The sequence below is a fragment of the Dasypus novemcinctus genome, chromosome 31 (genome assembly GCF_030445035.2).
Source record: "Dasypus novemcinctus isolate mDasNov1 chromosome 31, mDasNov1.1.hap2, whole genome shotgun sequence".
NCBI classification, from domain to species: domain Eukaryota; kingdom Metazoa; phylum Chordata; class Mammalia; order Cingulata; family Dasypodidae; genus Dasypus; species Dasypus novemcinctus.
Genome location: NC_080703.1, coordinates 34,095,457 through 34,121,122, shown reverse-complemented (window position 1 = coordinate 34,121,122; position 25,666 = coordinate 34,095,457). Strand labels below are relative to the sequence as shown.

Here is a 25,666-nt window from a genome sequence, read left to right as displayed (position 1 = left end):
TGATCGAGGGGGTCTAGAAGGAAGAGAAAGGGGCTGGACCCTGCAGGCGTCCAGGCGGGCGGGGCAGCTGCGGGTTGGGGGCACTGGGGCGCACTTCTGCCCTGCGGGGCGGGCGGTGCTGGGTCACCCCGGAGCTGACCCCGGGGGTCCCTGCAGAGGGGGGGCAGGCCGGAGGAAGGCCCCCCGGGGTGGGCGAGGCGGGCAGGCGGGGAGGAGGCGGCGGGCGGGGAGGAGGCGGCGGGCGAGGGCGGAGCCGGCGCTGCGGCCGCCCCGGGGCGGGCGGGGGTGAGCGCGCGGGTCACATGGTCGCGGCGCCCTCGCAGTCGGCCGCCCTCGCCGCCGCCGCCGCTTTTGTCGTGAGGGTCCCCGCGCCGCCGCCGCCGCCGCCGCCGCCGCCTCGCCCGCTCTCCGGCCGCGGGCCCGCCCTGCCCATGAGGGGGCCCCGCCACCCCCGCCGCCCCCAGCCCCGGGCGGCGCGGCGCTGAGGCGGCCGCACGCCGCGCTCCTGCGGGAAGCGGGCCGGCCCCGCGCCCTCGCCGAGGGCACCATGGAGGTGAACGCGGGTAAGCGCCCGGCCGCGCGGGGGGCGGGACGGCGCGGGGGGCGCGCGGCGGGGAGCGGCGGCGGGGGGCGCGCCGGGACCCGCAGCCCGGGTGTAGCCGGTGCGGGCCGCCCGCCCGTCCGCGGCCCGATCCCCGTCGCCCCCGGGGCCGCCCCGCGCCCGCCGGGCCGGGTCCCCGCGCCGCGGCGGCCAGGCCGGGCCCGGCCCCCCCCTCACATGGCCGGGCCGCGCGAGCCACGTGCGCGCTGTGTTTACGTTCGGCGGCCGGCGCGCGCGGGTTGGCTGGGCGGCCGCGTGACGCGCCTTACATAAGGCGCGCGGGGGCGGCGGCGGCGGGCGGGGACACGTGAGGCCGCGCGGCTCGCTGACCCACATTCCCCGGGGCCGCAGGGCCACGTGGGGCCGGGGGCGCGCGCCCGCGCGAGGCCCCGCCCCTGGGCCGGCCCCGCCCCTCGGGAGCCTCCGGCCGGTGACGCGGCCGCTCACTGCGGAGGAGGCTGCGCGTGCGCGCCGGCCGGGGCGCTGGCGGGCGTCGCAGTGCGCCGCGCGCCGCCCGCAGGGCCGGAGGTGACCCCGCAGAGGCGGCGGGAGGAGTGCGGCGGCGCGAGGGGCGCCGCCGGCCCCGCCGCCTCTTCTGTGAAACTCGAACCTGTGGGTTCGATAGCCCTCAGGCCAGATCGCACTCGCCGTCGTTGTGCGGCGCCCCTGTTGACCGCACGCGCGGGAGTCCCGTGGAGGGTGCGACTCTTCCGCACCCTCAGTCATAAAAACGGTTCGAAAGTCCCCGCGGCCGGCAGCCTCGTGAGCGGGTCCCGCCCGCAGCTCCAGCGCGGGGTCAGGAGCCCTCTGGGGTCAGAGGGCCCTGCCAGGCGGTGTCCACGGAGGTCATCGTCCATTGACCTGTTTCTAAACCTCGAGTCGCTGACCGTTCCTGTAGTCTGATCCAGGGAATGTCGGTGTTATAAATAACTTGTTTTTTGTTACATTTCGGAGGAGCATTGCCAAAGAACTATACCGCCTACCTACCCCCCCCCCCCTTTTTTTCTGCCCCCAAACAAATTGCCCTTCCAGCTGAAGCAAATGAAGTTACAGAAGAATCCAGTTTTAAAATAGCATTTTGAGTTATCTTCTAAAAACCATGCCTTGCCAACAAGTTTGATTTGAATTTTCGACTAATCGCAAAAAAAGTCAATTTCTAAACGTGTCTTTAATTACCTATGGCCTTTGAGGATTTTTAAAAAAATTGAATAGCTATCGTGAAATAAACTTGTATATAATAGGAATGTAGAGGTTATCTGGTTCAATCTCTTCTAACCCAGCCTTTCACGTGAAATCTTGCAGCTTTGACTCAAAGTGGGCTGGCTTAGCCAATTAAAAAGCTTTTCTGATATGAGCCTTCCTGGAACATGAAATCACTGATCTTAATCTTGCCCTTTGGAGTTAAAAATTATAAAGCTACCTGGAATGACTGTTGACCCGCCCTTAGTTCAGTTCTGCCCATTTCCGATTCTCACCCCCTGGCCCTCTTTCTTCTGATTACTCATCAGGCTGATTGCCCCCTGGGATGTGGCACCCGGAAGAGAACAGGCTCGGGCAGAAGTGGGTTGATCATTGCCACGTCCCGAGTTGCCCTCTTTGTTTTGGACCCTGCTGTAATTGAACTCTGGCATGTGTAGTTTTTTGCTTTGTTTTGTTTTGGTTTATTGCCTTGCTGACTCAGAGTAATCTTGTAATCACTTACGACCTTTCTCATGCAAACTGTTTGGAAGGTAGATTTCATTCATTGTGCAGATAATTGCTGAAGTGTAGGAATTTGCAATTACTTTTCTTAAGTTTCTCTTGTTCCTTTTGACTCCAAGTTCAAGGCTGTTACAGACTCATGCATTTATATATTTCTGCCCTCTGTCAAAGGTAGCTTTAATACCTTTAACTTACTTCGAACTGTTGTAGTGAATGTTGATCAGGGTGTGACCAGATTCAGTACTGTGTGCCACACATTCTGGCCCTCTCCTTTGGGTTGATATTAATGTATAAGTTGATAACGCGTTTCAACCAGTGATCATTTTTTCTAACTGTCCTGTTATAATCCGTGACAAACTCTCTATCCATCATTAATACAGGTGTGAAATCGTGAAGTGGTAGGAGAATGTGACTTGATACTTTTTATATTTTTTTCCTCAAGATTTATTTTCTTTCTTTCTTTCCCTTTCCTCCCCCCCACCACCATTGTCTGCTCTCTGTGTCCATTCACTGTGTGTTCATCTGTGTCCACTTGAATTCTTGGTGGCACCGGGGATCTGTGTCTCTCTTTGTTGGCGTCATCTTGCTGCATCAGCTCTCTGTGCGGCGCTGCTCTTGGGCCGGCTGCACTTTTCTCATACGGGCAGCTCAAGGCAGGGCACGCTCCTTGCACGTGGGGCTCCCCCATGTGGGGGATACCCCTGTGTGGCACGGCACTCCTTGTGGGCAGCAGTGCTGCACTAGTGGGCCAGCTCACCACGTGGGCCAGGAAGCCCTGGTTCTGAACCCTGGACCTCCCATATGGTAGGCGGATGCTCTATCAGTTGAGCCGTGTCTGGTTCCCTTGATGTTTTTTGTTACAGCCATAACCATGACTAATTTACATTTTAAAAATTAGGAAGACGTTCCCACACAATTCATTCTTATCTTTACAAATCTGTGTTCTACTTTGTTTTTCCAGACTTGGAAAGAAAACATCAGGGGGCGGTTAGGGGTAAAGAAATCTTCACTTGTGGAGAGAAACTGCAAGAAAATGGGAAGAATCAGGAGGGAAGGAGGAAGTTAATTGGTCATTGGGGTTGAGGGATTTGAAAGATACCCTGGGAATAAGAACCTAAGCCCCCTCTCAGAAACAGTGGACATCACCATCCACAAATCCTCAAGATTGGAGAATGGACAGTGGAGTAGACTTATTATTATTCCATTATAGACTTATTCTAGCAGTGGAAGAACTTTTATCATTGATACAAAGGCAGTGGCCACCAGAGGTTCTGAGGGGAGGGAGAGGGAAGAGTAGGTGTAACATGGGGGCATCTTAGGGACATTGGATTTGTCCTGCGTGACATTGCAATGATGAATACAGGCCATTATACATTTGTCATAAGCTACAAAATTGTGTGGGACAGAGCATAAACTGTAATGTATACTGTAGTCCACGGTTAGTAGCAATGCTTCATTTTGTGTTCATCAATCGTAGCATGCATCATACTAATGCAAGATGTCGTTAATGTGGGAAATTGTGAAGGGGAGGGGTTGGGGCATTTGGGAATTCCCTATATTTTTTATGTAACATTTATGTTATCTAATGCTTCTTTAAAAATAGAAAAAATAGTAATTAAAAAGAACCTATAGAGAAATCCCTGGTTCCATATGACACATTCAAAAGTGAAGGAAACTGAGCAAATATTCTCAAGCAGTTGAGTGCCTGCCTCCTACATGAAAGTCCTGGCTTTGGTTCCTGGTGCCTCCTAAAGAAAACAAGCAATGAGCACAACGAGGAAGAAAACAGGAAAAACAATGAGCAAACAGATGAGGGAGCAACTCAGGAGTCGATGTGGCTCTGGCTGAGCACTGGCTTCCTGCATACATGGTGCCAGGTTCAATCCCTGGTCCTGGTACCTCAGGAAAAAAAAAAAAGGAAGAAGGAAGGGGAAGCATATGGGGTTAGTTTTGTATATTCTGATTGAACTGCTCCAGTATATATGGTAAAATAATCACCAGCATTTGTTGGGCACTTTACATTTGTTACTACTTGGATTCCTAACACTTCTGTGAAGGAAGGTACTGTTGCCACCATCTTACATGTGAGGGGCTAAGTAAATTTAAATTAAGCAACTTGTCCAACAGGTGCTAGAGGCAGAATTTGAATTCAGAGTCCACTGGGGGAGCACAAACTATTACCTGCTATGCTTTCATAGACTTAGGCTTACATAACTTTGGAAGATGTATGCACAGCTTGGTGGTCCTGTGTTCTTGGGCATGATGGAGCTACTGTGTAGATCCACTCAGTCTGCAGTGGTCTAAGGTCAGAGCTGGAGGAAGAGGGCAGGCATCTGCATAAAGTCCCAATTTCATCATCTCTCTCACTGTAAATCTTGTTTTTCTCAGCAATTCTGGCTTTTGGTCCAGACACTAGATTACACTTGGCCACCCTTTTCTAGCAATTTATGTGAAAACCAAAAAACAACATTGTTTTACAAAAGAAGACCAGTTTTTTTGTACTCCCCCCCCCCCTCCTTTTTTTAAAGTTTTCTTACAGATCTCTTACATGGTACATCATTTAATAGTTTCCACATTCTTCAAGACCCCATTTAAATTGTCGCCTTAGCTGTGTTTGTCCTTCTTGATTTCTGCCCTCTCTTGTCCCTTGTGGGATCCTTTGCAGTTTGTAGTCACTTGTATGAAAGATTGCTCACATTGCACTGAAATGGTTAGCATAGCTCTTTTGCCTTTTAAGGTTTTTTAGGGAAAGGACCATGCTGATCCCTAGATCCATGGCACCCAGGACCCAAGTGGAAGTCTAGTGCTCCAGTTCGAGCCACTCTACCACCCTGTGACTAGGAATGCTTAATAACTTACATTTAAAATGAGAAAACAAACACTCTGATGGTAAAAATGTTTTCTTTTAAACCACAAGGCAAAAAAAAGGTCAGTTTACGACTTGAAGCCGAGCATACCTTCCAGGATGGTGGGCAGTGAGAGTGGGGGCATGTCGATGATGGTCAAGCCTAGAATTGGGGAAAGAAACCCCTGGTATATGTAGGGACGGTAAGTGTTTGCCAGCAGTTCAGAGCTGGATAATGACTGCCAGTTTGGCTGAAGTTGACCTCTGGGTAAGCCCGAGCCTGGGAACTGGGCCCAGATGCAGGGGTCCCTTTTAACTAAAAATAGAAGAGACTGCCTCAGCTAATTATAGCTTGAGGTGCCTAAGAAGTAGGTTTGGCCTGTTCTGGAGGTGTTGGGACTTGCTGGTTTGGGGATTTTACCCTTCCTGCTTTATCGTCAAAAAATAGTATTTGCAAAAAGTACTTTAATAATCCCTTTTATGAATACTATTTCAAGTCAATCTTGTAATAACTCAGGGCAGATATTCCAGTTTTATAGAGAATGACTTGGGCTTAGAGAGAGTAAAAGTGACTTGCTTGCCCGGGTCTTCTCAGAAATAAAAGACTGCACTATAGAATCCACAGCCTTGATTTTCAACCCTGGCTCTGCCACTTTTTAGCTGCATTATTTATCCTCTCTGAGCTTTCCATTATCTAAGTTTGCAAGTGACTGCTGATGCAAAGTACCAGAAATTTGTTGGCTGTTATAAAGGTGATTTATTTAGGGTAATAGCTGTAGTTCCAAGGCCATGAAAAGTCTAAACTGAGGCACTGTAAGAAGTGCTTTCTCACCAAAGTCAGCTACTATTGACTCTTCTGTTTGGGCACCTGGCAAAGCAAGATGGCCCCTGATCTCTGCCGAGGTCTCAGCCTTCGCCTCCGGGCTCACCTTCTCCTTCCCAGCTGCTCCATGGCCCAGCCTCTTGGGGGCTTCCTGCTTAAGTGATCCTCTAAACCTCTCACATGGCAGGATAAAAAATGGCAGCTTCTTTTTCCTGTGTCTGTGTATCTCTCTGTGTGTTTCTCCGTTTTTATCAGACCCAGCAAGAGAGAGGGCAGAGACTCAACATGAATCACACCCCACTGACATGGTCCAATCAGAAACCCAGAAGAGCTTACTAAGTAATCTAATCCAAGTCCCCTCAACCCAACTTAATACAATCAAAGGGTGCCGTACCCACAGGAATAGTTTTTTTAAAATTTAATTTATTTTAATAAAATCTTTTAAATTAAAATTAATAGATCACATAGAATGTTACATTAAAAAAACATGAGGTTCCCATATAACCCACACCCCACTCCCCCACCCCCATCATTTTTGTAAATTGTATTTTTTTGAAGATACATCACAAAAAAGGTTACATTATAAAAAACATAAGAGGTTCCATATACCTCCGTTCCCCCATCCCACTCCTCCCACACCAACAATCTCCCCCATCATTGTGGCACACTCATCGCACTCGGCAAACACATTTTGGAGCACTGCCGCACCACGTGGATAATAGTTTACTTTGTAGTTCACACTCTCCCCCAGTCCATTCAGTGGGTTATGGCAGGATACATAATGTCCAGCATCTGACCCTGCAATATCTTTTAGGACAACTCCAAAGTCCCAAAAATGCCCCCTCATCACAGCTCTTCTTCCCACTCCCTGCCCTCAGCAACTACTGTGGCCACTTTCTCCCCATCAATGATACAATTTCTTCTAGTAGAAATCACAAAAGTTTTATAGGAGAACGTCAGTAAGTCCACTCTAATCCGTATTTTATTCCTCCATTCTGTGGGCCCTGGGATGGTGATGTCCACTCCACCTCTATATCAAGAGGGGGCTTAGATTCCACATGGATGATGGATGCAATTCTGCTTGCAGTTGTAGGCACTCTCAGTTCCCTGGTGTGGTGTTTAAAAATGTAGTCTTTCTCTTGGGATTGATAAAATAATCTCAAACTGCCACACTGATCTCTGAAATGGGATAATGGAAGTTAATTCACAAGGTTGTTGGGAGGATGAAATATGTCATACTGCGTCATTGTTGGCATCCAGTATGTACTGGTGACTAGTGGTTTCCACTTCCCTTTGTTCATCAGGTGGAGGAACTACTAGATACTCCTTAGCTTCCAGGAAATAAACCTCTTTGGGTTGCTAACCACTAGGTTGGTAGAGAAGTATCTGGTAGCAAGAGTAGGTGCTAAACAACTAAATCATTGTAGAATGTCTTTGCTAGAAGGATGTGTTTGCTTCTCAATGGGTCATCTTTGATTCCGTGGTGGCCTGGCACAAATGGTTGTTCAGCTCTCTTAAGATAGGAATTGGCTCTTACGTAACAAAATGGTACTTGGTATTAACTGAGTAGTTTTACTTAGGTTTGATTTTGAAGCTTTTGCAAAGGAAATTGTGCTTAGGTTAAAATATCTCCCGTTGCCCAGTCAATGCTTTTAACTACTTCTTAACCACCTGGATAGCTTTGATTTCTAAGTTCATCTTCAAGCTGAGGTAGTTAGAAGACCATGTGAACATGAGTGGCTGACTCTGAATGCTGGCCCTAGGAAAGTATTACCTTAAGGAAAAAACATCACTGTCTCATCTTATCCTGAGATATTAGGAAGTGAACTTAGCACCCAAGGTAGTACTTTGGGAAAAGATAAATAGCTGTGAGACTTCATTTGGGAGCTTGGGGACTAAGCGTATTTTTCTCTGTAGTCCATTTTGAGTGGTGACACTTGTGAATAAAGTAGCCATTTGCTAACACCTGGAATTTTTATTGATTTAGTTTTTAGAGAAGTTTTAGATTTACAGAAAAATTACGCAAAGTGCAGAGAGTTCCCATCTAGCCCTCTGCCACAGTTTTCCCTATTAACATTTTACTGTGGTACCTTTGTTACAATTGACGAACCAATATTGAAGCACTGCTACTAGCCATGGACTACAGTTTATATTACGGTTTACACCATGATGTAGTTCGCTTTGGCAGATGTATAATGTCATGTGTCTGCCATTACAGTATCATACGGAACACTTTCACTGAAAATGACGTGTTCCACCTATTCCTCCCTCCCCCTCGCCTCTGAAACCCTGGCAGCCGCTGTCTTATTGTTGTTCAAGTTTACTCCATTAATACACAATCATAACTACAATAATAACAAAGTCTGTTTTGTTCTGTGGCTCCGATCCCTCCTTATGTTTGCTTATGTTCCTCCCTCGGTCTTGTGGGAGTTGAGGTCATGTGGGCTCTGACGGCTTCAGGCTGAGAGGGGACGTAGATGGCGTGGGGCGGAGGGAGGGAATCGTCTCGATGGCAGTTGTGGAGGCTCCTGGCTTGGAGGATGGCGCTGGTGCGTCACCGTCGTTTTGCTGGTTGTCCAGGGCAGGCCCAAAGGGCCGGAGAGGAGGAGCTGGCTGCAGCTCGGCTGGTTTCAGGACCCAGCTGGCATGTGAGCAAGCCAGAGGTTTAGTCTCTGAGAAATCTATTTAACAGGCACATTGAAAATTACAGGTTCAGATCAGAGGAGTGAGAGATCATGACGAGGGGCCTTGTAAGTGAGGATAACTATGCTATACCGGGAAATAGACTTTCATAAATTGCCAAGTAGAGCCGGCCAGTGGGTCTGTTGACCTCATGGGGCCGTGTCTCTTGCTATGGTGCTCGGAAGTCCTTGAGCCCCCAGGAACACTTTTTTTTAAAAATTTTTATTTCTCCCCCCCTCTGTTGTCTGCCCTCTGTGTCCATCCACTGTGCGTTCCTCTGTGTCGGCTTATGTTCTCGGCAGTACCAAGTATTTATGTTTCTTTTTGTTGCGTCATCTTGCTGCGTCAGCTCTCCGTGTGTGCTTTTATGGTTAGAGTTTTCGGAGCGTTTAGACTTTAAATCCAGTGATACACAAAAATTGCTATTGTCAGACTTCCCTTTGGTCACTTTTTCTTCTGATGAGACAAAGGAGGTAATTGCCTTGTGGCCGTGGTTCTCAAGCTTTAGCATCCATCAGAGTCACCAGAACTTGTTAAAGTTTCTGGTTCAGTTAACGTGGGGTAGGGCCTGAGAATTTGCATTTCTAACACATTTCTGACAGATGCTGAGGCCTTGGTTCAGGCACCACACTTTGAGAACTAGTGGTTTGAGTTAGGGACCACTTTGCAAGAAGAATATTGATCTTAAAGCACTGGCTTCATTCTGGGCAGGTGATGTGCCTGTGCCAAGAGAGCATTTTAGAAGTGAGTCTGACTGCAGGAAGCCCAGTGCCAGGCATGCTTGATGAGTGGAATAGAGGTGAAAATGTCTACAGTAATAGATGTTAACTGTTTTTAAAAAGCCAACACATATAGCTGATTTTATGCATATTTGTATATGATGAATACCATTGTACCTTTCTTGAGGCACCTGTTTTCTCTTCTGAGTTGTAAGTAAGCCCCTTGAGAGTTGTGATTGTGGAAAAACCTCAGGGTTTTCCCAGACTAGACATATGTAATTGGTGCTTAAAAAGACATATCTGGTATCTAATCAACGTGACAGACTGAAAGTGACCGAAAATTGTTCTGCCTGTTTTTCTTGTCTGCAAATGGAAATACCCTTCTGTTCTTTGGACTTGTTTTTGGCTTTGGGTTCTGCGGTTTGTGGGTGGCCTATCTGAAATAGAGCTGGGGAGTCATGTCCCTTTAGCAGATGAAGTTTTCATATCGGAGTGAATGCACACATGGCAGTAGTTACTGTGGAGTGTGCAACACTCTCCTTTGAGCTTCTCCAGTGTCGTCAGGTATGTTGTCAGAAATGTCATCTCTGTCTCTTTCACCCGCAACTTCCTCGTAATGTTTTCTACTTCTTTGGATTTGTCCATGCTATTAGATGTGGGTCTTAAAAAGGCAGAGAAGTAGGTCTTAGAACAATTTTTATGGCAGTCTTATTACCTGCCAAGCGCTATCCTAGATGTCCAGAGAATTAGGGGACACGGTGCACTAGGTGATCATGGTATAGTTGAGAGATGAGATGGAAACAGGCAACACGTCGAAGGTTTAAAGAGTTCAGGGCAGTCATATAATTAACTTTCATGTCTAATGTTCACTGAAAAAGTCAATAAATATTTGTTCATGGTGGATGAAAGAAGAAAAGAAACCACAAGCATGAGAATTACTTCCTTGGCCTGGGATTTGGAAAAATAAGATATTTGACTGTGAGGTCACTTTTGCATTGTCTATCTTTTTGAAGAAGGAGCTTGAAATTACACCCTGAAAATGACTTCAAATGCTGTTTCTGAAGCGGGGAGGTTGGTGGTTCCTAAGAGGTCAAGGCCAACCTTCCGAGGAGTTGTGGAGGTTACGTGGATGACGTTGTCAGTTGTCGCTTGGTAGTAGTTCTGTGAAGAGGGGATTAGCTTCAGCCTTACTTTACCTTCCTCTGGCCTCTTTAGCATGTATGGTAAGCAGTGAGTCAGAAGAGCCAATCGTGAGATTTTGTAGGAGCTGCTCAGGGACGAGTGTGTCTGCAAGTCCAATGGCAGAACTGACTGGAGAAGGGCGAGCGGAACCGGCAATTACGGCGGTCACAGGTGTCTTCAGGGGGCACCCACACGGAGAGGGTGTGCGAGCAGCAGCTGTGCAAGGCTCCCCATTTTGAGATAAATTACTTTATCGAGGGTGCCACATGTTACATCGGAGCTTGCTTCACCTGTTCTTAGCCAAGTGTGGGGGAAGCAAATGATGACCTGAGTGTTTCTAATATTGTGGTACACAAAGGTGTAACGGAAGAAGTAAAGAGAGGACCCGAACCCCCTTTCTTTCTGGCCACAACTGGTTTATTCTAAGCTGTGCAGCCCTTTTAGGGAAAGATTAGAGAGTGAAAAGCTTTAGGTTTGGGTCTCCTTGTGTTGTGAACAACTAAGCCAGTGAAGGCTGTCTTACTTTTTTTTTTTTTAAGATTTATTTTATTTATTTATCCCTCCCCTTGCTGCTTGCTTGCTGTCTGCTCTATGTGATCATCCACTCTGCCCTCTTCTGTGTCTGCTTGTCTCCCTTTGTTGCGTCATCTTGACGCGCCAGCTCTCTGCAGGCGAGGGCCTGCTTGCCTTCACAAGGAGGCCCTGGGAAGCAAACCTAGGGCCTCCCATATGGTAGACAGGAGCCCAGTCAGTTGAGCCACATCCACTTCCCCTTTGTACTTTTTAAATCAGCGGGGCTTATATGCGCTTTGTGGAAGCAGCAAGGATAACTTTTTACTTTTGATGCTCAGATTTGCACCTAGGTGCACAGAGTCTCCTAATTCTCTTTTATTTTAATTTTTAGATTTATTTTTAAAATGTATTTCTCTCCCCTTCCCTCCCCCTCTCCCCCAGTTGTCTGCTCTCTCTGTCCATTCGATGTGTGTTCTTCTGTGTCCGCTTGCATTCTTGTCAGTGGCACTGGGAATCTGTGTCTCTTTTTGTTGTGTCATCTTGCTGCTTCAGCTCTCCGTGTGTGCGGAGCCACTGCTGGGCAAGCTGTGCTTTTTTTGCATGGGGTGCGCTCCCTGTGCGTGGGGCTCCCCTACGTGGGGGACACCCCTGCGTGTCACGGCACTCATTGTGCACATCAGCACTGTGCGTGGGCCATCTCCATACGGGTCAAGGAGGCCCTGGGTTTGAACCCTGGACCTCCCATGTGGTAGGCGGACGCCCTATCCGTTGGGCACAATCCTTGCGTGTGGGCCTCCTTGCGCGGGGGACACTCCTGCGTGGCACAGCACTCCTTGTGCGCATCAGCACTGTGTGTGGGCCATCTCCATACGGGTCAAGGAGGCCCTGGGTTTGAACCCTGGACCTCCCATGTGGTAGGCGGATGCCCTATCCGTTGGGCACAATCCTTGCGCGTGGGCCTCCCCTATGTGGGGGACACCCCTGCGTGGCACGGCACTCCTTGTGCGCATCAGCACTGCACATGGGCCAGCTCCACATGGGTCAGGAGGCCCTGGGTTTGAACCATGGACCCACCATGTGGTAGACAAGATGCCCTGTCCGTTGGGCCAGATCCACTTCCCCCTAATTTTCCTTTTACTGTTTAGATTTGCAAAATCGGAAAATATATACCTTGTTTCTAACAATCTGATTTCTCCTCTTTTCCAGGAGGTGTGATCGCCTATATCAGTTCTTCCAGCTCAGCCTCAAGCCCTGCCTCTTGTCACAGTGAGGGTTCTGAGAATAGTTTCCAGTCCTCCTCCTCTTCTGTTCCATCTTCTCCAAATAGCTCTAACTCTGACAGCAATGGTAACCCCAAGAATGCCGATCTCTCCAATATTGACGGCATACTCAAGAGCGATCGAATAGATTGTCCTGTGAAAACAAGCAAATCGAGTGTGCCGGGGATGACCAAGGGTCCTGCTGGAGTGACAAGTAAGTTACTTTCGTTTTTTAAAGATTCCCACCATTAATTTCAGGTGGGGCATAATTTAGTAACTTCATTTGTGGGACCATTCTGTTTTATGTTTTCACTTCTGGGTAATCACAGATCAGTAGTTAGGTAAGAAATCAGTGGTGATCTTAAAAGTGCAGCCCAAGGGCTATCATCATTGTCCCTAACCCCAGAGCAGATGTGTGGTTATGTACTCTGCCTGACCGTATTTCCTCTACAGTGCTGAATTGGAAGAGAGCCCTTGCTTGTTGTGGTAAGGGTGTACTTTCATAAAGTTGGAGCTAGGAATGCCTGGGATCAGGAAATAAAGCAGGAATGGGATGATAACCACAGGAGTACAGGGATTTGGACCCCTGAGGGCGTGTGGAGATAAGAAGTCCTGGTTTACAGGAGGAACTGGAAGGTAGAGCACCCATCGGGCTCCCATAGGTAAACTGAACTGAATATTTTTTTTCACTCATAAAATTTAATCTCATAAATAAAAAGCAGCAATGCTTTTTAAACCTATCACAGTTAAAATGGAGATAAAATTATAAGGCAGCCGTCATGGAATGATTTCATGTTTACAAAGCGCTCTGTAGGGAAGCCCCTTTGACCTTTTTATTGATTGACTTCTCTGCCTGACTTCCTAATTCTTATCCATGAGGTTTGTTTGCTTTGTTCTGGTTGCCTATCTGGTTTAACTAAACTAATTCCATATTTATAAGAGTTTAGCATGTGTTTAAAATCATCAGGAAAGGGGGAAAAAACAGCTTTCTGCGATTCTTTGGCAGTCCCATAAGGGGTGTTTAAAAGAAAACTATGGGGGGAGCAGATGTGGTTCAAGTGGTTAAGTGCCTGCTTCCCACATGGGAGGTCTGGGATTCAGTCCCCAGTGCCTCCTAAAAACAAATAAAAACAAGCAAACAAATGGAAAAACCAACTCAGGATGCCGATGTAGCTCCGTGGTTGAGCACCTGCTTCACATGTACAAGGTCCGGGGTTCAGTCCTTGGTACCACCATAAAAAAACCCAAAGAAAACAACAACTGTGATTTCCTTGGATTCAAAAATTTGGCGGAAAGATTTTTCTTTTATTTTGTGAAAGTAGATATGCATCTTTTTAAAGTACTTGTGAGTTTGAACGAAATAAACTATTCGTTTGGAAAGAAAACAAACCGTTGAAGTGTTTCTTCCAGCTTTTCACTTCATGTCTGTTTGTGCCCTAGAGTTTAGTGGCATGGTTCTACTGTGTAAAGTCTGTGGGGATGTGGCATCAGGATTCCACTATGGAGTTCATGCTTGTGAAGGCTGTAAGGTAAAGCATGCGTTTGTTTCTTTAAGCCTAAAGAAATGAAAGATTAAAGAGCTAAGGTTAGGTTTCCCAGTTTCTGTACGTGGTTATCTGACATGGAGTGAGAAATCCGCTTCTCTTTAGCATTTTATGCAATGTGTAAACATTACTTGTTTTCCTTTTTAAAGATTTCGATTGATATAAATTTGTGCCCTCAGTCAAATGTATTTATGGTATGAAACCACGTACACAAAAGCACATTGAGTAATGTGTCAGGCACTGTTCTAGGTGATGGGGAAATAGCAAGGAGTCAAACAGACAAGGCACTCCTGCCTTGTTGGAGCTTGGTTAAGCCAAATTTGAACTAAGTCTCATCAGATATTTTAACATTCTGACATGTCAGGTACTGGGAGATGGCAATAATTCCTTCATACTTAAAAAGTGTGGTATCTTCAGAAATAATGCCAAGGGAGTAAAACAATATTGGATATAAATCAGGGGTTCTTAGAGCCTTTTTGTTCCACAGTCCCCTTAGTCGGGTGAAAACCATGGACCCCTTACTAAGTCCACACTATACTGTTATTATTTAATAAATATATCTCACCTATACCAACACGTCCCCACAAGAAGAGTGTTTCTTTGAGTTTTCAATTTAAGCTCACAGACCTCCTGAAATCAGGGGTCTGTAGACCCTTGATTAAGAACCCCTGATATAAATTGAGAACTTGGGGTGGCTATATTTTATTTGTAAGTTTCGTAGAATGTTTCATAGTTATCACTATTAGAGTGTTCAGATAATTCCAAATAAGATAGCCTCTACCTCCCTACTTACACACAGGGTATATCTCATTTTAATATCTGGCAACTTCCTATTCTTCTGAGTATTAAAATTAACCTGACCAAGACACGTGCCCTTGCTGTTTTTTTGCCTAAAAAAGCCAAAAGCAGGAATCCAGTTGGACAGGATATGGAGGGTGAGCAAGATAATGAATATACATAATGAAAAAGGAAATATTTTCCAGGGGGCTCTGAATGAATTGCAAGTGTGGTAGTTCTTAATGGATGGGTCACTTGCAGGACTGGTCAGTATTTTATATAGATGGAGCACCTCCCCACTGTTTTAAAAATTCTGTGAATTTTTTTTTTTTAATGTGGTGTAATCATGGGGTAGGAATTGTCTCACTTTCTGCGTTTAGACAAACCAAAGCACAAAGCAAATGAGCTTAATAGTGTATCTGATAAATCCACATTATCTGTTCTGTACCCTTTAAAAATGTGCCAATGCAGAACTTCCAGTGTCCTAGTCAAATATAGTAGCATAGCAATAAAATTTAAAATTGTGTCTCACAACTACTTAATATAAATCTGTGAAGTTTGTCATTAATTAGGACATTTAAGGAAAATGCAGTTTAAAATAATTTTGGTAATTCTTTTTAATTAATTTTTTTGTTGTTATCTTTTTAAAAAAATTGTTGGTGGTTTTTTTTTTTTTTTGGTTGATAATTGTATTTTTTTGAGTTTTCTGTTCTTCCCAGAACCACTAAGCTGTCTTTGAAGACTTGTCACAGAGCATGTATTTGAATTGTTTTTGTAGTAAAGGCAGCTGTTTGTAGCCTTCTACCTTCTGGGAACTCACTCTCTCCTTGGATCCTTAGTTGGTTTGTGGATATGTAGTGCAATGTTTACCTGTTGCTGACTTGTAAACAGGGCCATCTGGCCTGTGTAAGTAGGACTTGCTGACATCAGCAGGTAAAGACCTAGGAAAGGCCACGCTCTATTAATGGAATGCTGAGCTGTAGTGTGGGAATTACAGCCATCAAGCACATCTCTCCATCAGCTCTTTAAGAGTCATCATTCATATCTCAAGAATTTTGGAATTTGTATGTGGCTAAAAGTTTGAGATAGAAAATGTGGCTGCTGGCAGGTCTGGCAACAGAGTAAAAGTTTAGTAAACGGTGTGCTTAGAGCAAGCACAAAGAATCTCCAAAGGGAGAAGAGTTTTGTTTGACTAGTAGGCATAGGTATTTTCCAATACCAGTGGGAATCCAATTAAACTCTGATTCAGTATAATATACCCTTCTGTTCTAAGCCAAACTTACTTCCCAGGTAGCTAGTGAAATACTGGATAGTTAAGCGTGGGGGCAGTGCTTATAAGGAATTCATCTGGGTAATTTTGAATGGATAAGTACCTCTTCCTTTGTTCTTAGGGTTTCTTTCGGAGAAGCATTCAGCAAAACATCCAGTACAAAAAGTGCCTGAAGAATGAAAACTGCTCTATAATGAGAATGAATAGAAACAGATGTCAGCAGTGTCGCTTCAAAAAGTGTCTGTCTGTTGGAATGTCAAGAGATGGTATGTCCCTAGTTTAACGATTGCATTTCTTAAAGCATATGGAGCTTGACTTTTATTTCGTAGCATAAACTGGAACTCTAAGTCAGTTACCAGTGACTGCCTTGTGCTTAGAATGAAGCAAGTTCAGAAAACATACCTTGATGTTTCATAGGATGCCAAATTCATTAAAGTCAAATTTTAGCATTATCAATGCAGAAACAGCCTTTGGCCCAACTTACTTTTTTGTTTCTTCTTGTATAAAGAGACTAATTTTATTTTTTCTATAAAACTTTTATACTTTTTTTTTTAATTCTTAAAAAAAAGATGAATTTTTCTTGATTTAGGAATTCTTGGCTCTTTCTCCTGGATTTCTTATATTACTGTGGAATCCGTTTTTCCTTCCATGAATCGTTTCTCTCGCTTTCTCAGCCTTAGGATGATGATGTGTCTTGGGGGCTGAGCTTCTAGAGAATGCATGGAAAGGAGATTAGCAAAATTGAAAGAAGCATTAGGGTCTGGAGTGGAGGCAGTTGCTCCGTTCTGGCATGATCCATTCCCATGGAAAATAAAGATTGTGGTAATCTGTGGGACTATTAGTATGACATCTTGGGAAGATTTGACTCTTCTGTTTCAGGAAATAATTTTTGAATAGCCTCTTCTAAGTAACAGAAAAGAAGAGTATAGCGCCTCAGAGGGATTAGCCTGATGGAGTTAATTAAGAATGGCTAAGAACGGCCCTGATAATTTTCTACGGAAAAGGTCATTTAAGCAGTCCCTTAGGTTACCCTAACTCTAATACCTACTAATTCAGAGATAGAATATTGCAATAAGGGATTTCTTAAATAACAGATCTTGGTAATTGATATTTTGGATTTTTCAATTACCTGGAACCTTTTTTTATAGCAGTAGAAACGCTAATCTAAAGTTGATGGGTATTGTGTGCATGCATCAAAAGAATAAAAATGGCACTCATTTGTGAAGGAGAGAGTAGAGGTAAAGACGCAATAAAATTGTTTGTCTTGAATAGTGATAATGTCAGAGGCTACAATTAGATTAGTAAGGCTTTCTTGCTCGTAGGGATATTGAATTAAAAAAAAATCTCTATATAAACATTAGACTGGAAAGAGGCTTTGCTTTTCTTAGTGGTTAGGATTATTAGAACACATTTTAAGAGACACTTTATAAAAGAATGGAGGAGAGACAATCTCATTCTTAAAATTTCATTGATTTTAATTAAAATCCAACAAGTTAGTTTTCCAATAACTGCGTTTCTATTGATCATGGTTTTTATTTGTTTTAAAACAAATAAAATAAGAAGCCAGAAAAGAAGAAAGCAGCTCATTTAGTTGTTGTTGGGTCTTGAGATTAGGAAAATGAATTGCTAAGGGTCGGATGTTCAGGAAGTGATTGTATCTGTTAGGTTCCATTAACAGGAATGGATGTGGGTGGCTGAAATTCTACTTGCCTTTTTGAGAACAGAGCCCTCAGCTTTGTTAAAATACGGTGTTGTATAGTAATGCTGGTCTGCTTCAAACTATGGTTTTCATTCATTCATTTTATATTTCTTCCTTAGATTTAGCTTATAAAATACCCACGATACAGATCTTCTCAGCTTTGTTTTGGGAGACAAATGAAAAATTCTCTCCTCCCCACCCTCTTTGGTACATCAAAAGCGTAACCAGCAAGTTTAGAATAATTTAGGCCAGAGATATATAGACCTTATTTACTCGTATGACTATAGGCCGTAGCTATCAGAGATAATTTTGAATTACTCCTTTGTACTAACAGGTTTTATTTAGAATATGGATGCTAAATATCTTTTTCTTCAATAGCTGTTCGGTTTGGTCGTATTCCTAAGCGTGAAAAACAGAGGATGCTGATTGAAATGCAAAGTGCCATGAAGACGATGATGAACAGCCAGTTCAGTGGTCACTTGCAGAACGACACAATGGTGGAACATCACGAGCAGACTGCTCTACCAGCCCAGGAACAGCTGCGACCCATGCCCCCGCTAGAGCAGGAAAACATCAAAAGCGCCTCTCCTCCCTCTTCTGATTTTGCAAAGGAAGAAGTGATTGGCATGGTGACCAGAGCCCACAAGGACACCTTTATGTATAATCAAGAGCAGCGAGAAAACGCAGTTGAAAGCATGCAGCCCCAGAGAGGAGAACGGCTTCCCAAGAACATGGAGCAGTATAATTTAAATCATGACCACTGTGGCAGTGGGCTTAGCCATTTTCCCTGTAGTGAGCAGCATCTCAATGGACAGTACAAAGGGAGGAACATAATGCATTACCCAAATGGGCATGCCATTTGTATTGCAAATGGACATTGTATGAACTTCTCTAACCCTTATACTCAAAGAGTATGTGATAGAGTTCCGATAGATGGATTTTCTCAGAACGAGAACAAGAATAATTACCTGTGCAACACTGGAGGGAGAATGCATCTGGTATAGTGAAATCAATTTTTTTGCTCACCTTGAATCAAGGAAAGCTTTGAAGGTTTTCTTTTATTTGGGGAATATACCAACTTGGGAGCAGGGTGTCAGAAAACCTAAAAGATTGACAGAATCAATTTTGTGCAGGATTTTAGGTCAGATAATTTTAATAAACATCACTTAGCTATTGAATGACTTAAGTTCACACAAAGCTAAGTACAATCATGTGATTTGATAATATTGGAATTAGGATTCCATATAAAATATGCATTATGCACAATTGGTCCTTTAATTCTTGGAAATCTCTTTCAAAATTTAAGCATTGTGATTAATCAGTGCTTCATTAGCTTTGGGATTCTCTCAGAGGGCGGGTCTTTTAGCTTGCCATAGGAATTCTTTGTATGGAAAGAGTTTTCTGCAGCCATTATAATGCAAAATGGTGTTTGGATATAGAGTAAGATGTTGCATTGTTTGAGAAGTTAGGGCCATTTTGATTTAATAGGCTAGTGTTTTAGGATTTTCTCAGACTCTTCTCTGAAATGAGTTAATATTATTCATATCATTCAAGTTTTTTTTCCAACAATTACCTACAACATTATCCATGAAAGTATTATTTAATAGTCATGTTCAGCCAAAATTTCGTCAAAAACAGCAATATTGCACCACTTCCAGTTTAACGTGAGGTCCCTTGATAGTGCTTGATTCCACACACAGGTAATTACATTTTTTTCTCTTCATATTCAAAATAGTCAACTCTACCCCAATCCTCATGTTAGTTTTTTTTTTTCCCCTTGTAAGATTAGATTCCATGGATCTGAAAGGAGCCTTTATATTTTATTAGATTTAGTTGTTGCCTTAAGGATGGAAAAATCTGTAAGCATTTAGGTTTTGATTTTGTTATTTTCTTCATAGTTACAGAATCATTCCTGGATGTTCTATGGATTTAGTGAAAATTTAAAGGCTTTTTTCCCCCCAATTATTTTTCTTTTTATTAAATTTTTTATTTTTATTTTTAAAGAAACTTTAGCTTACATAAATGTCACATAAAAAATACAGGGGATTCCCATATGCTCCCCTCCCTCTCCTACAGTTTCCCACATTAACTTCTTTCATTAGTGTGGTACATTTGTTAAAATTGATGAACACATATTGAAGCATTGCAACTAACTGTGGACTATAGTTTACACTCTGCCCAGCACAGTTTTCTAGGTTATGACAAAATATGTAAGGACCTGTATCCACCATTGCAATGTCAAACAGGACGATTCCAATGTCCCCGAAATGCCCCCATGTTACACCTCTTCTCTCTCCCTCTCCCTCCCTTCAGATCCTCTGGTGGCCCCTCCCTTTGAATCAGTGATACAAGTTCTTCCATTTTTAGAATAATAAGTCAACAATAGAATAATAATAATAATAAGCCTACTTTAGTCCATTGTTTGTTCCCGGATCTTGAGAATTTTGGGATGATGATGCCCACTCTGTTTCTTATTGCGAGGGGGCTTAGATCCCATGGGTCAGGTGAATGGAGCTATTTTACTTGCAGTAGTAGCAGACACTCTCTGTTCTTTGGGATGGGTATTGTCCATCATCATCTCCTTGTTGGTTGTCCTGGGTGAATCCATTTAACTAGAAAGTAGGTGTTGCAACTCTGCTGATATTTAGGGCTCAACTGGCACATGAATAGACCAAAGAGTTAAGTCTCTGGAACATATACTTAACAACTATATTGCTAATTATAGATTCAAATAAAAGGGGCAGAAGACTCATATGTGGGGAAACTATAAATGAATCTAACTCTGTTACAATGGGAAGCATAAATTCCAAAATAAGACCCACTGACGGGGTGCTGAATTCCTGAGCTTGTCTGCCCTGCTTACAGTGTCTAGGTGCCTCTAGCCCCATTAGGTGCCCCACTGTTTGAGACACTGTTTACTGTGGCCGTCTGTGAGATCCTGCTGAGACATACATAAGCCTAACCTCTGGAATGATCTCCTGACTCACTTTGAAATCTCTTAGTCATAAAAACTCATGTGTATTTAATATTTACCCCTTTTGGTCAAGGTCTTTTTCCAGATGCATTGCTGGGTGGCACTTGGTAATAATCCCTTGTTCCCAGGGAGGCTCATCCCTGGGAGTCATGTCTCCTGCCGGGTCCCTGGGTGTGGGGGGGTAAGGTAGTGTGGTTTATATGCTGAGTTTGGCTTAGAGGGAGGCCACATTTGAGCAACAAGAGGCTTTTAGGAGGTAACTCTTAGGCGATATATAATACTGGGCTGAGTTTCAGTTTCACAAGAAAAGGTTCATAAGTACAATCATCGATATCAAGGGCCTGGCGTAATGGTCTTCCATCACTGGGCACTGTTAAAGCCTGATTTTACTAATAGAGTGTGTGGTGTAAGTTTCATGATCTTTTTAGTTTTCTTGTAAATTCTTTGGCTTCCTGTTTTTTCCTCACCAAACCCTCATGTAGAAAATGTACCTTGTGTCTCCAGTTATTGTTTCCTAATTGAGCCAGTGGAGATCAGTGGTCATGCCATTTTAATGAAGTGTAACTGGCTAGTGATATTTTTTTAAAAATTGAGGCACCTCAGTATCCTTTCCTCATGGAAATTACAATGTAATTCTGCCTATATATATATATATAAAAAGTAGGGGTTTTGAAATATTAACTAAATAATGGGTTTAGGTCCTAGGCTTTCGACGTCTAGCTGCTTGGATAAGTCACCAAACCTCTCAGACTTTCATTTCCTCCTCTAAGAAATGGTGATTCCATATCTGTCATAACTAACTCACAGGATTGAGAATCAGTTCTGTGGGAATTTGTTTGGAAAACCATAAAGCATTGTATACCAGCATAAGGTAGCAGTGCTTATCTTTTAACCTGTACCACAGATTTCTCATGTGGCTTATTACGGATGATGTTTTTGCGTAGGCTACCTCATTTACGATTTTAAGTTAATTGCTATTTAATTTAGGTTGCCTTAAAGCTTTCTGTAGTAAAGGGAGTAGAATGGACAAAGTACTAAAGTGAGATTTTCCTTGTGTTTGGGAGTTATTTTCACGTTGGAGATTTTAATGGTTGAGATAGTACTTCTGAAATTTCTTTGCCATCTCTCACAATTTAAGAGCTTTTCTGTTTTGTGTTATACTAGGTTTGTCCAATGAGTAAATCTCCATATGTGGATCCCCATAAATCTGGGCATGAAATCTGGGAAGAATTTTCTATGAGCTTTACCCCAGCAGTGAAAGAAGTGGTAGAATTTGCAAAGCGGATTCCTGGGTTCAGAGACCTCTCTCAGCATGACCAGGTCAACCTTTTAAAGGCTGGAACTTTTGAGGTAGGTTTTATTTACCTTAAATATTGATGGAGGGCCTGTAATATTTTATCTTCATGAATATTTTCATTATTTTCTAAAGCATTTATAGTCCAGAGGCTGTAACTACCAACAAAAGAATGTCCATTTTGGGTTCCTGGGAAGAAACGGTAAATCCAGAATTACTTAGGACTAGACGAATAGGAGCTCTGTATCCTAGGATCCCCTGTTTCAAGTTCTAGTATTGCTTTCAGGTGTGGACTGTGGTTTCTGCAGCTTGTTAGACACCTACTGAAAGCCTCGCCTGGTGTTTACTATGTTCAATATGTCATTAGGAGGGTGACAAGAATGTGACTTTTGTCTTTTAGGAGATACTGAATATTTGGGGGATATACCAGACATGTATCAGGTGTCACCTCGGCTCCTCTGAGCCTCACCTTGCTTTAAGATCCGCAGCTCCTTTTTCTGCTTTACCTTTCTTTGCAGTGATGCATCTGCCTGGGCTTTGGATGCAGCCAGCCAGTACCTTTCCTTGGGCTTAGTTCGGTGCCCCTCACCTCCTGTCTGCCCCTGGCACTTCTCTGTTGCCTCAGCACCTGCTCAGAGCTTCCTTAAGCACAAGGCAGAAGTGGAGGTGGTGGTGGGGAGGTGATGTCCTGGGGGCCACACCTGGGAACTTTTTATCAAAGAGGGAAAGGAGCCAGTGGATACATTTCCACTTCTCTCTGGCTGGTCCCAAGACTGAGTGGCCAGTTGCTCTTGAGAACAAGTGGCAGCCAGCTCAGTAAAGCTCCATGCCTCTCATATTTGCTCTCGCCCTCCCTGCCTCTTGTCCTTTTTCCTCACACCTGCTTTCACAAGCGCAGTTCAGTTCCCACGTAAGCTTTTACCTCAGGCTCTGTTTTCTAGGGACCCTGGGCTAGGACAGAGAGCAAGCCATATTAGGAAATAAAATAGCTACAGACTAATATAAAGGTAACACCTACGGGTTAGGAATTTCAGATGAAAGGAAATCATTTAAGATTTAAAGCCAGAAGGGATGTTCGAGATCAACTTCAGTTCACTCATTTTGGAGGTGAAGGTCCAGAAAGGTGTGAAGACTTTCTGGGAATACCAGTAAATCCCAGTGCTTGGAGGACTAGAACACAAGTGCTGGGACTCCAGGACTTGTATTCTTTCCACCTTGTGATTTGTCTTGGGGTTGCTGAGTTCTAAAGTTAGCACCATCTTTACAGAAAGCTCTCTCTTTTAGATCGTCTTGAGTAAAACAAGTCTTTGCTTGGGAGCATCACAAAGGGAAGGTGTTTGCACATTGTTTGCCTGGTTATAAGAGAAATGGATGATGTAGATGCCGCCATTTAGGATAATGGAGGGAGTGCTGTGGCTAAGCAGTATGGAATTGTGGGCTAATTCGGTTTGGATTTCAGTTGTGACTTGCTGTTTCAAACACTTTTATTATCATGGTTCTCTTTGGCCTGTTGCATTTGCCTAGCTGTATTTGGTGTTTTGATGTTCCCACGTGTTGGTCTACTGAAATGCTGCTCTTTTCACTAAGGCCATATAGGTCATGTGATAGAGTTAGTAGCCTAAAAAGTTTCTTTTAATGCCTTTGGGACAGAGCCCACTTTTAAACTGCTTGGGATTGTTGCCTGCTTCAGTTCTCTAAATGCATTTCAGAATCTTCATTAATAGAGTTTCAGAGTATGTCAGGTCTCAACCATTCTGCCATTGGTTGCTGAAATGCCTCCCCCCACCCGGAAAGATTTATTTATTTATCCCCCCCCCCCACACCCCCAATTGTCTGCTCTCTGTGTCCATTCGCCATGCATTCTTCTGTGTCTGCTTGTTTTCTCTTTAGGCAGCACCAGGAGCTGATTTGGGACCTTCTGTAGTAGGAGAGAGGTGCTCAATCTCTTGTGGCACCTCAGCTTCCTGGTCTGCTGTGCCTCTTATTGTCTCTCCTCTGTGTCTTTTTGTTGCTACGCCAGGTCTCTGCTTGGTTCAGCTTGCTGTGCCAGCCAATTACTTCTGCATGGGGCAGCACTCCTGCATGGGGCAGCACTCCTGCATAGGCCAGCTCTCCTCAGGCCAGCTCTCTGCTTGGGGCAGCTCACCTTCTCTAGGAGGCCCTGGGAATCAAACCCTGGACCTCCCATATGGTCGATGGGTGCCCAATCATTTGAGCCATATCAACTTCCCTGGAATTCTTTTGATATTCTTCTTGGGATATTTATTGCTTTGGTCGAGAATTTGCCTAAGAAAGTGATTTTTTTTTCCTGCAACTTTCTTTTAGATGTAGGATTATTTTTAAACTGACTTTGAATACTGAGTTATTTCTCTAGTATTACTATGGAAATTCTTTAAATACATTTAAGTCTTTTTCTTTTTTCAGGTTTTAATGGTACGGTTTGCATCATTATTTGATGCAAAGGAGCGTACTGTCACCTTTTTAAGTGGAAAGAAGTATAGTGTGGATGATTTACACTCAATGGGAGCAGGGGATCTGCTAAACTCTATGTTTGAATTTAGTGAGAAGCTAAATGCCCTCCAACTTAGTGATGAAGAGATGAGTTTGTTTACAGCAGTTGTCCTGGTATCTGCAGGTAAGAAAGCTGGTTCAAAACTACCACACCTGGAATATAGTGACAAAATAGGAGGAAGGTAGCATATAGGTATGTTCCAGCAATTTATATAGAGAGAAGGTTCCGAGGAAGTTGATAAATTATGTGAACCTGTTATATTTGCACAATTGCTGTTTCTTCCATCATGACAGTAAAGTGTTATATAATGCTTAGACCTGGGCCTCACATTCCCCACTCTTAGTGTTTAGTATTTGTTCATAATTTTTTAAAAGTCTAAACCTTTATTTCCTGAGTTTATTTTTTGGACAACTATGTGCAACTCCAGGTAAGTTATTCTAATACATATCTAACTTTAATTAAAATACAGTGCGGTTCCTTGAAAATGTTGAGTACCAAAAGGTAATGGAGTGTTTTGTTGTAAAGACTGGTGAATCATGAGTTGTAGGCTTTAGCCTAGCCCTGCCACTGAATTTTCCGTGTGACGTGGAAAAATTATTTTATCCCTTTGAGTCTCGATTTCCTCATCCTGTCAAAGGAAGGGGCTGCCCCATGTGAGCTCAGCACAGTATCGGGCACAGAATACCCACTGGATGGATGACCAAGACTTCTGAGTCCTAACGCCCAGTGTTGATTTCTGTGACTCACTGATGATGTTTCCCAGTTTCCCTGCCACCTTGCATTTTTATTTCGGTTATTTCTGTGCAATTCAGACAGTAACCATTAAAGCAGAGGCTGTTACTCTCAATAACAGGGAGGCATAGTGGCTTTCCTGGGGACAATTAAGTAAGTGCCAGCCACCTTGAAGTATCGCTAACTTCATGTTAAAACACGTGTTGAGAATTTTGTAGTGTTTTAATAGGACTTGCATTGTTTCCCGTTTGAATGCTTCCTGGTGTGTAAAGGGCATTGTGAGAGTTAGAAAGTATAATTTATGGCTCCTCATTATGTGGCAAACCTTTCAATTAATACTTCTTAAGGAGAAGTATATCTCAAAGGGCCTGTAAACTAGTGGTCTAAATAAAGACTTACACCATTTAGGAGTGTTATTTGGCTCTTTCTGACCATTTCTACCTAGAAGCTAAAACTTCATTTATGACATGGGAATAGTATGAAAGGAATATGTTAATACAGGATACCTGTTTTTTTGGGGGGGGGGGTGGAATGCAACA

At 43.8% G+C, this 25,666-nt stretch overlaps 1 protein-coding gene across 1 annotated transcript in view; it reads left to right on the top strand.

Annotated features, from left to right (window-relative positions):
* The first annotated feature begins 340 nt into the window (after positions 1 to 340).
* Positions 341 to 25,666, top strand: part of NR1D2 (nuclear receptor subfamily 1 group D member 2) — a 33,245-nt gene continuing 7,919 nt past the window's right edge. Inside the window, exons 1-7 of the mRNA XM_058290814.2 lie at positions 341 to 563; positions 12,273 to 12,539; positions 13,766 to 13,854; positions 16,038 to 16,182; positions 17,994 to 18,613; positions 21,754 to 21,939; positions 24,308 to 24,518. Coding sequence (XP_058146797.1) covers positions 548 to 563; positions 12,273 to 12,539; positions 13,766 to 13,854; positions 16,038 to 16,182; positions 17,994 to 18,613; positions 21,754 to 21,939; positions 24,308 to 24,518 — 1,534 coding nt within the window. The 5' untranslated portion in view covers positions 341 to 547. The remainder of the gene's footprint in view (positions 564 to 12,272; positions 12,540 to 13,765; positions 13,855 to 16,037; positions 16,183 to 17,993; positions 18,614 to 21,753; positions 21,940 to 24,307; positions 24,519 to 25,666) is intronic.